We start from the raw sequence: 12037 nt of genomic DNA on the forward strand, positions 1-12037 counted from the left end.
TAGATTTATAATAACATAGATATAATATATATTTATTAATTTTTCGAATATCATATATGTTTAGATGTAATTCGAAGAATACGTTTATAACGCAAATAAGTCTAAAGGAACAATATTTAAAAACACTAATTTACACAACCATATGTTTTTGTCTTAAAATATATTATTATTACAGTTTTTCATGACATAGGAATTTCAAAATGAAACTATATCTATGTATCTACGTCTATTAATCATATTGCTATCATTGCTAAATCATACAAAATAAATTAATGCAACAGTACAAAAATAAAATTAGGTACAATTTAGTAACATAAATATTTAAAAGAAATGTCTCTTATTAGCTATATGCTATATATAAATTTACTATTTTTGAGTTTTTTAAAACGTAACTATTTAATAAAAAAAGAAACGTGGCCAGGTAGAACCTTAGTTAATTTATAGATAATAATATATTTTAATCGAATAGCATATATATATTCAATTTCAAAATCATATGTATTGATATTATTAAACACTCATTTAATAATGATGCGTTTTTTACAATTTATAGTAGTATAAATCTACGTAAAGACAAATATATTACATTTTAATATTGTCTAAATAAAAAACCTTTTTGGTAATTATATTTTTTAATAAGCATTCATAAGCATTACTTAAAAATATATTACCAATGCATAATTAAATGTATTTTCAACAATTTTTGATGGATTCATCTAAATGTATAAAAAAGACTATTTATTACATAACCCTTAATATTATAAGCATAACATTCCCTATTTAATATATAAACTTTTTAATAACAAAATATTTTGTATAAATATATAATGGGAACAAATGAATAATTCTATTAATCACTATAAATTACAGTGTTTTAAAAAATGAACTTCCTTCAACTTCCCTGAATCATCTGATTTCAATTAAAAAAGTTTACCTATATATTTTTTTGGAAATGAAACTATTTTCTCAATATGAATACAATACAAATAACTTATTAAATTTAAAATTTCAACCTGATCTAATTTAAAGATGTGAAATATTATATAACCAATAAATATTTCTAAAATATATATATTTTTACATGGAAATATAGATTACCTCATATTATAGTCGTATCCAATGAGAAATAATGTCGCACATACATGTATTAAAAGAAATTCGAATTATTTCTATGACTTTTAATGCAATGTACTTTCAAATCATCATAAAAATATAGTGTAAACTTTTTATTGAAATAATAATTGCCATTCTACAGAAAAATCACAATTTTCATCAAATATAGTGTATATATTTTACTATTGTTTTTATATTATATATATTTCCAACAAATATACACATATTGGACAGCTATAATTTTCATATATCTTTCCAATTCTAAACAAAAATGTAAAAATATACTTAATTTTTATGATGCACATAAGTAATACAAATTTTAAAATCATATGACAATATCGTAGTTTATTCCTCCTATTTATTTTAGTAAAAGAAAGAATGGATTTAATGCATTTTTTATAGAATATCGAAGGTGAAAAATGTGTATGAGATAGCATATTAAGGTTTAATATATTTTTATATATTAATTTATTTTTGGTTGTGTTTGTGGCATAGATGGATTAATATAATTGCTTTTATATTTATAAAAAAACAGAAAAAATACATATATATTTTAAAATATGTATTAAGTCTTTATAAAATATCTACAATATTAAAAATAAACATTTAAAAATACAATATAAAAAAAATACAAATATATATTATAAAAGGGTAATGGATTCATAATATTAATAATGCTATTAATATTGTCTTAATTTAAAACATAATTTCATTTAAAATAGGAATTATTGCAACGTTCTTAACAAATTCTTAATATTTACTAATATATTTTATTTGCTTTATTCCAATTTCAATTTAAAAATATTATGAGCACGATTAAAATAGTTAGCCTTTTCTGTTGATTTTTGTCAGAATTTTAATTTTCTTCAGGATTTGCTTTCTTTCTACCTCTTCTACCTCTTTTGGGTTTTGTTTCTTCAGTTTGATTAACTGAGGTGTCGTTATTATTTTCCTTATCTACTGATTTATTTGTATCACTTTTATTGCCATCATTGGAAACACTTTTTAAATCGTCATTTTCACTTTTATTTTCATTTTTTCCTTTTTTTGCCTTTCCAGCTTTTGGCTTCCTTTTAGCAGCCGTTTTCCTTCCTCTTGGGGCAGCTGAAGATTTCTCATTTTTTTTGGATTCATCCACTTCATCATTTTTATCCTCGTTATCATCTTTCTTTACCTCCGAAGCTGTGCTATTATATCCTGACTTTGGAGATTCAGTATGATCTTGTTTTTCTTCTTTTTCACCGCTTAAACTATTTTCCCTTTTCACGTTTTTTCCGCTTTGTTTTTCATTATTGCTTATATCTTCACTAATACTTCTACTTTTGTATTCACTTCCACTTTTACTATGACTCCTACTTTCTCTACTTCTCTTTTCTGAATTATATCTGGATCCTTTGCTTGATCTATCGCTTGAAGTACTGTAATTTTTTTTTTTCTTTTTATAAGTTCTATCATCACTTAATGAATTGCTTGATTCACTTCTACTATATTTATCATCTCCTTTCCCGTCAGAAGAATAGCTTCTTTTGTTTTTATTTCTATCTTTTTTTCTCTCCTTTTTATCATATGAGCTATCACTATCTGTCCCAGATTTGCTGTGTCCTTTGCTTGATGAGCTACTATATTTACTGCGTCGCCGTGATCTATTTGATTCAGATTCGTCACTATATATTCGTTTTTTTTTATGTCGTGGGCTATAATAATCACTTCTATGTTTTTTTATGTAAGATAAACTTCTTTTATCTCTTCTAACTTTAATATTTGTAACCTGATCATGAACTTTAAATTCTGCACGATCAAATTTTTCAATTGCATATAGCATTCCATCGCGGTCAACAAACTCCACGATACCTTTACCATGCTCAATATTGGCATATCCAACATCACCACATTGTCTCATTATGTCTTTTAAATGTTGCCATTTGCAATTATCTGGTAAATTGCTAACAATAATTCGATGTTCTGTTCTTAAAGGTGGACCAATTCCATCTTCTTTTCTTCGATATTTTCCAAAGCTAAAAAATTAATAAAGCACAAAAATATTATTTGTTTCACGTATTATTGTCACATATATTTTTAAAATAATAAATAAATGTATATATTGAAACCTTTTATTTTCTCCAGAAAATTCAACACGTAAACGTTCCCCATCAAATTTATACCCGTCTCTTCTTTCTATTGCATATTCTGCATCTCTGAAACGAAAAATATATGAAATGATCATTTTTTGTTTTCCAAAAATATATATAAACAAAATTTTTCGATATGTAAATAGCTATTAAAGTTAATAATACACTATTTTAAATTTGATTATACATATATTCAATGTAGTAGTATTTTATTCTAATAGCATTGAATTTTATAGTTATATACTTTTTGGAGGGTAATATATATTTTTTTCTCATTTTACACATTTTTTAAGTATTTTCTTACTTTATGTCATAATAATGAACAAATGCATATGCTGTAGAGCTTGATCCTCTTGTTAATTTTATATCAATGTATTTTATACGTCCATACTAAATAGAAACAAAAGATACATGTGTAAAGAAATTAAATAGTATATATAACATATTAGTCATATTTTGTGTATAAGCATCGAAATTTATATTAACTGCATATTTAAACAGTATGTATAAACGAACACATTATAGCAAATTAACACTATACATGGTTATAAGGGACACATATACACACATAATTTTGTATATACCTTTCCAAATAAGTCATAGACTTCGTCTTCCAAGACATTTCCTGGTAAGTTTCCAACATATATGCATGATGTTCTATACCTTGAAGATCTATAACCCATTTTATTAATTGGTATTATAATACATTAAAATGTGTGCATTAACATAAAGTAATATATTCTAATAAATTATCAAAAAACACACATATGTAAATATAATGTAAATTCTCTTTAGGGGAAATAGAATAAAATTAAAAAATGCAGCAATTGGGTAGTAAAACAAGGAATGTATTCTTAATACACATATAACAAAACAAAAACCCAATTTAAACTATAAAATTAGCCTTTAAAATGTTAAAAAAATATATTCAACATATTTTGTATGCATTTTTTAGTAAAGGATATATATATATTCATATATATAATTGTTTTTAATAGCCAAATACATCATGTAAAATAAAAAAAGTCTATCAATTTAATAGCTAATTTTTCTTAGAGAAAAATTATATAGCAAACAAAAATTATGTGAAATATATGCTTAACATATAAATATTTTCTTTTTCTTTAAATCACATTTTTCATATGTATCAATAAATTGAGATAATAATATATTACAAAAATGTGCTTCCAAATAATGCTTATAATGTAAATATTAAAAAAATAAATAAAGGCATTACATATATGTACATAAATATCTATCATTATGGATATTATTCATGAATAACTTATTAGGTTAAAAAAATTATTGCATATTAGCGATGGTTTGGGATATACAAGTTCCCTTAAAAATAAATATATTAAATACATTAGTAAATCCATAATTCATTCTCAAAGCTTTTTATCATTTGTAAAAAATGTCATAAATATTAATTGGAATGAGTTAAAAGGCTAAAGAAAAATTCTTTTGAACAAATATAATATTACATATTTTGTATTAAGAAATGTGTATATATATTAATTAGTGTGAATTGTTAAGTTAAAATTCAAACAATATTTCCCTTTATTTTGGTATTTAATATGAATATTTTACAAATGAGACAAAATTAAAATAATAAAAAATTAACAAAGCAATTGTGTTGTATATATTATAGCACACCTAATTGCTAAGAAAATCAAAAATAACAAAACATTCAAATATTGTGTATGTATCATAAAATATTTACATATTAAGTATATATATTAAAAGGAATATTGTATTCATAAATTTTACACTTATAAAAAAGGCCACCTAAAATATAGAAAGTGTATAAAATGAAATACCTTTTGAGTATTATATTAGATCAATTTATTGTATGTTATTTATTGCATAGATTAGTAACTAATCTATTAGATATATGTTAAATATCCTACATAAGCGCTTTCACTATATAAATAGGTCATGCTAAATTAAAATTTGTTTTATTTTTTGATATAGTTTAAATTATAAAATGCTGGAAAAATAAAAAAGTTTGTGTTCTAAAAGATATTCAAATTTGTTTGAATTATGTATTGAAATACAAACATTAGATATATGTGTTTGCAATGTATATATGGTATGAAATATTTTATCCCCATTTATGTACACACTTACATAGGTGAGGATACCAAACAAATATGCTTAATTTTTGTATGGCTGGCTTAGATATTATAGCATACTAGTTTACATATTATCAAAGTGTATGTCCTCAAATCAACATTTGAAAATTACAAAAAAATATATTAAATAAAAAAATGGATATACACATATTTCACATAGAGGTTATAATTATAACCACTATTCTAATATATAGCATTCTTTAAAATGCTTAGCAAAATATCATGGATACTGATTTCCTCCTTCTCTTTATTTAAAATTTATTTATAACTCGCTATATTATTATTTTGACGCATTTCGCGTATGTTTCCCTATATTTATCGTTATATTGGAATAACGAAACAAATATAAATTTCCCATCTTAAAAAAAGCCCAAAGTATAGGCTTGGATGTATGGGAAAAAGATGCTTACGAAAAATTCCTTCTCGTTTTTACAACTTATGATATATACATCAAAAAAATGTTTTTCTTCCATTTGCTTTGATCCTAACTTACTCGAATTCCTCTATTTTAACATAATTTTTTTCACAAATTTTTCTTAAATTGTATATATCTACTGATTTGGGGCGTTCTAATGGGAACATTAAACCTCGAGATAAAACTAATTGTGACATCACACCTATCGCCCTAGAAATAGCGAACAATACTGTATAGTATTCGGGATATATAATTCCATAATGATATAATAATGAACCACTATAACAATCTACATTTGGGTAAGGGTTTTTAACTTTCCCAGTTGCTAAAAGAATTCCGGGTATTACTTTGTAGCACATTTCAAGTATTTCCACTAATGGATCATTTGGAAAGTTAGCTAAAGCAAAATTTCTAAAAGCTAAAAATCGAGGATCAGGAACTCTTAAAACTGCGTGGCCATACCCAGGTATGACTCGTCCAGAATTTAAATAATCTTTTGCATATTTTTCAATAAATTCATATGATGCTTTATTATCACCTAATTTATTTTTTATATCTAGCAAAAATTTTAGGCATTCTTGGTTAGCTAAACCATGCAAAGGCCCATATAATGCAATAGCACATCCGGAAAATGACAAATATGGATTTCCTAATGTACTTCCTATTAAATGAGATACATGTGCACTTGCATTTCCACCTTCATGATCACTATGCAATAAAAAGTATAATCTTAACAAATCTTTTACTTGATTACTATCATAGCCGATCATTTTAGAAAAATTAGCTGACCAATCAAGATCTATGTCTAAATCAATTCCTTCTCCGTTTTTAATAGAATTGTCAATAAATGTTCTTTTAAAAATATATGCCCCTACAACTTGAATTTGAGCAATTAAAGAAACAGCGTCTTCTAAAATATATTTCCAATAGTCTTTTTTTAATATTCCTTCAGAATATTTTATTTTAAATATGGATAATGATTCTAAAAAAGAAACTGTACTTATTAATTGACTCATAGGGTGTGTAAATGGTGGTATGCTATCTATAAATTCAAAAACAAATGGTGGAATTTTTTTTGCTCGGCAATATAATTCTCGTGAAAAAAGTTTTAAATTTTCTACTCCTGGTATTTCTTTTGTTAATAAATACCATAACATAGCTTCAGCCATGGGATATTTACATGTTTCGTCCCATTTTGGGAAATCTTTTAAAATTTTATCTACAGATCTACCTCTAAATAATATTCCCTTTTTCTTCTCTAAAATAGATGTATCAGTAATTAAAGTTATAGTATTTCTTAAACCCCCAATTACATTATTAGGTGTACATATAGATATAGGCGTATTGGGGTATGTATGAATAATTGTTTTTAATTGTTCCCTCGTTTTTTCTATGCAATCATGGGTTTTTTCCTTCAAAATATTCATAATAATAGATTCTTCACCATCTATGGTATTAATATGCTGCCTTATCTTAGAATAGTTTTCAAGATATAAGTTTGATTCATTTATATTATTTGTAGAAAAATAACGAGCATGGTTTGTGTTTAAAATATTTTCTTTTTTTATTGGAAGCATACAAGAAGAAACGGAAGATATAGACGCTTTATTCTTATTTACTAATTTTTCATTGTAGGTATTTAATTGTTTTTCACAATATTTTTTTTTTGGGGTACTATGAAAAAATGTTTTTTTATATTGGCATTTAAATATGATATCAAAATCTCTTTTATTTTTTGTAAAGACAGCATTATGTGATATATTTCTTATTTTCTTCATTTTTGCAAAAAATGTATATATGTGTTACACTTTCGTTTTTTTTTTTGTGCGCGAATTAATATATCACCACACTGCTAATATATAATTTCCCTTTAAATTACAAATATTATAAAATACAACTTTTTATGAATTTTGTAAAATACAAGGAACATATAATGAAACAGTATAAAACAAATAAAAAATAGACTTTTAATTATTTATTCTTATTACTTTGATTTATTGTTATGTTTGTCTTCTTTCTTTTTGTTCTTTTAATCGACTGCAAGCCGTATATATAAATTAAACTCACCTTAAAATATTATTTTTGCACACTTTTTAATTATTCTTTGCAAACGCATGTGTAAAAAATATTTTCAAATTTTTCTTAAAAAAGAATAAATATTGTTAATTTCATGACATATATATTATATAAATTGTTTTTAAAAAATATTATATTTGCAGAAAATTATTAGTAGTACATATATATTACACATATTTTATATTCAAATTGGAATTTTTCATTTTTCCGGAATTTATTTTATTTTTTTTTTATTTGTACATAACAATATATTTATACATTTGTGCATGTCTATATCAATTAACTGTATAACTCATAATAATATACTGCATAAAGCAAATATGTACCTAAATGTAAACAATCTGCTCTTCATTAACTTTATTGTGTATTTACTTTAACTTATTTATTTTTTAATTAATGCCATTGAAAAAATCATGGTACACAATGCTCTATATCCCCATTTAAAACGGAAGACGTAATTATTACATGGACATGCGCAATTAATATCAAATGTTGATTTATTAAAATGATTTATCTTTAGTGTTTCTGTATACAATGAAAATAATGTGTTAAGCATAAGTAAAAATGGAATAGCTCAAGTGAATATTATATGTATTTTATTCATACACGTAAATAGTCCAATTTTACAAAAAAAAAAATACAAAATGTTGTAGATCTTTAAAATTTCATAATTGTTCTTTAATAATATATTAACATTATGTTTCGTCCATTTAAAACAAAATTAAACATCACAAAAAAATATGTACAAAAAAAAATTATATATTCATAATTTTATTCGTGAAAATACGCCAAAATATATAAAAACATGTTAACATCGCCTTAATACAAAAAATCAACAATTCTTATTTTTTCCACGAAAACATAAAGGAAAATTAAAAATAAAAAAAGGAGCACAATATTTATATGTATAGTACAATTTATTATTTTATATTCATGCAGGTTCGTATAATTATTTTCATATTTTCATTTTTATAAAATATATGAAAGATGTAAAAAATATATACAGTCGCATATTTTTATATTAATATATACATTTTAAGTAATATAAATAAAATAATAACACCGAAAATAGCGGTGATAAGAATAGCCTAGTGCTATAGGTACAAAAAAATAATACCAATTGTTATAATACGTGATTAAAATGTAAGGTTGTATAATAAATGGCAATAATATAAATTTCTATTTTTTTTGGAGGTCTGGAGTTAAGTACCAAACCCAAAGGTATCATTCAATTGGGTATCCTTGAATAAATTAAAAAATATTAAAGAAAATATCATTTAGCATTGAGTTATGCATATATATATGGGGTAAAAATAAAAACAAGTTAGATATGCGTTAAAAATGCTAATTAAAAATAACATTTAATAAAATCGATAAAGTATAGATTGATTTTGATACAAAAATTAAAAACAATTTTAATCTGAAAAATAATTACAGATGGGAAAGAAAGATAAAAAAAGTAAAGAAAAAAAGGAAAAGGCAAAATTGAAAAAAGAAAAGCAGAAACTTAAGTCATTAAAATCAAAAAAAAAAAAAACAAATAGTTTAAATGATGAGGATTTTGAAACAATATGTTTATACTATGAAAATTTAAATAAAAAGAATAAATATGGTCATATAAATATAAACACAACATCCAACAATAGTTTTGTAGAATGTGAAAAACCAAGTCCAAGGTCTAATTGCTCTATTACATTTATCAACGAAGAAGAATTTCTTTTGTTTGGGGGTGAATATAATAATAATAATGAACTAATAGCATACAATGATTTATTTAAATACAACGTAGTAAAAGATAAATGGAAATATTATTTTACAACATGTAAAAAACCCAAACCACGATGCTCTCATCAAGCAGTTTATTTTAATAAAAAGTTGTATATTTTTGGTGGGGAATTATGTACGAATACTCAATTTTTTCACTATAATGATTTTTGGGCATTTGATATAAAAAATAATGTCTTTGAAGAATTGGAAACAAAAAATAACAAAGACGATAAACCATCGCCACGAAGTGGGCATAGAATGATACTATGGAAAAGTTCAATAGTTATGTTTGGTGGGTTTTTTGATAATGGAAAATCAGTTGAATATTTTAATGATATATATATGTATATAATAAATAGTAATAAATGGATTAACTTAACAAACATATATACAACTTCGTTATTTAAAAAGTTATCTGAAAGTAGTACTAAAACCATTCCTGGTAAAGATAGTCAAAATAATGATGTTAATAATACATCAGCAATCGTAACAAATGAAAAAAAAAAAAATAGAAGTAATGACTCTCAAATTTTGAAGAGTAAATTTTTTAAAAATTTTGATCTCGATTCATATATGCCATCAAAAAGATCAAGTGTAAGTTTATTCACAGATATAAAATTTAAAAACATTTATATTTATGGTGGATATTCCCAAGTAAAATGTACTTCAAGAAATGCGATTGGAGTTTATTACAACGATTTATGGGTTTTAAATATAAACTTTGTGTGTGAAAATAATATTTCAGTAAATTTTAAAAAATTAAAAAAAAGCACATTTCAACCATCGAAAAGAGTTGGTTTTAGTACATGTGTTTATAAAAATTCGTTATTTTTATTTGGTGGGGTTTTCGATCAAGTTGATCAAAATCCTTCGAAAAAAAATACCAACAAAGGAAATAATTCAAATGCGAAAAATAACAACCAAATAGAAGAATCCTTAAATATGCATTCCATATTTTTCAACGATTTATATGTATTCGATATGAATAAAGAGCATTGGTCTTATTTAAGTTTAAAAAATATAGAAGCAGCCAATTTAAAAAAAAATACTAAGGATGTAGAAGAAAAGGGATCAAGCAAATTAAAACCGAAAGACAATAATGAAAATAAAAACAATAGTAATAATGATGACCTTTTAGTAGCAAATGAAGAAAAAACAGAAACAGAGGATGAGGTAAAATATTCGAGAAAAAAGAAAAAAAATAATAAGCTTAAGGAAACTGATTTTTTAGATAGTTGTGACTCAAACAATTTATATAATGATGATAATGATGATGAATATTATTCTAATATTTTTGTATATTTTGATGAAAATGGAAATAAAAAAATTATAAAAATAGATAAAGAAGAAGGTGAAAAATCAGAAGCCTCGAATGATAAAAAAGAATGTAATAGCGATGTTACAAAAAACGAAGAATCAGATATATTATCAAGTAAGGAGGAAGCATGTACTATTGTAGATCAACATATTGATAATACTTATTCGATCGTTAAAGATTGCTCATATTTGAAAGAAAACAATACTGAATTAAGCAATGGTGATATAAATAATTCGAAAGAGGGAAAAAATAATTGTTATATAAATGAAGATATAAGCAATTTTATTATAAAAGAAGAAATAAAAGAAGAAATAAACGGAGAAATAAAAGTAGAAATAAATGAAGAAATAAATGAACAAATAGATGAACAAATAGCTGAGAAGATAAATAATTTAGCAAACTCAGACATAGAAAGCAATAATGAAGAGCATAAAAAAATGAAATTTATAATAAATGATATCGAACCTATAGGAAGAATAAATAGTCATATATTTGTGATAAATAAAGACTTATATTTATTTGGTGGAATGTATGAATATAAAAATAATGAAATTATGCTTAACGATTATTGGAAAATTAATGTTTTTAAAAGAGAAAAATGGAATTTATTAGATAAAGGTAATTTAGATGAAATATATGTAGAAGAATCTGATTCGAGCTCTATTATATCAATTGATGATTCCAACAAAGATGAAAAAGAAGTTGAAGAATTAATACTTCATAATAAAATTAAAAAAATCGAAAATAAAATAAAAATGGAAACATTTGGATTGAATTTTGATCCTAACGAAAGTTTAAATGAATTTTTTGCAAGAACAAAACAACATTGGTTGAAAGAACTTAACACACCAAATGAGAATAAGCAAAGTAGAAAAGATGCCTTTATTTTATGTGAAAAAAAATACATAGAGCTTAAAGTATATTACAAAAAAATTGATAAATACAGAGAATTGCTCCTAGATGAAGAATATGACGGAAGTGTAGATGACGAGGATTCAGATGAAAATGAAGAAAGTTCTTCTTCCATAAATGATTGATCGAATTGATAAGTTACACATATTTATGTGTCATTTGTATACCTATT

At 23.8% G+C, this 12037-nt stretch overlaps 3 protein-coding genes across 3 annotated transcripts; 1 reads left to right on the forward strand and 2 right to left on the reverse strand.

Moving 5' to 3' along the window:
* Positions 1-1969: 1969 nt before the first annotated feature.
* PCHAS_0506700 (serine/arginine-rich splicing factor 4, putative) lies at positions 1970-3925 on the reverse strand (the record flags this gene model as incomplete). The annotated part of the gene is made up of 4 exons (XM_737436.2): positions 1970-3128; positions 3222-3308; positions 3547-3632; positions 3827-3925. 4 exons carry the CDS (start codon positions 3923-3925, stop codon positions 1970-1972), a joined length of 1431 nt encoding a protein of 476 aa, XP_742529.2.
* A 1941-nt stretch (positions 3926-5866) lies between these two features.
* Positions 5867-7570, reverse strand: PCHAS_0506800 (citrate synthase, mitochondrial, putative; the record flags this gene model as incomplete). Its single annotated transcript, XM_016800119.1, has 1 exon — positions 5867-7570. The coding sequence occupies one exon, from the start codon at positions 7568-7570 to the stop codon at positions 5867-5869; it is 1704 nt and encodes a 567-aa protein (XP_016655164.1).
* A 1735-nt stretch (positions 7571-9305) lies between these two features.
* Positions 9306-11990, forward strand: PCHAS_0506900 (kelch protein K10, putative; the record flags this gene model as incomplete). Its single annotated transcript, XM_732034.2, has 1 exon — positions 9306-11990. One exon carries the CDS (start codon positions 9306-9308, stop codon positions 11988-11990), a length of 2685 nt encoding a protein of 894 aa, XP_737127.2.
* Positions 11991-12037: the final 47 nt, after the last annotated feature.

The sequence above is a fragment of the Plasmodium chabaudi genome (assembly GCF_900002335.3).
Source record: "Plasmodium chabaudi chabaudi strain AS genome assembly, chromosome: 5".
Taxonomy (NCBI): domain Eukaryota; phylum Apicomplexa; class Aconoidasida; order Haemosporida; family Plasmodiidae; genus Plasmodium; species Plasmodium chabaudi.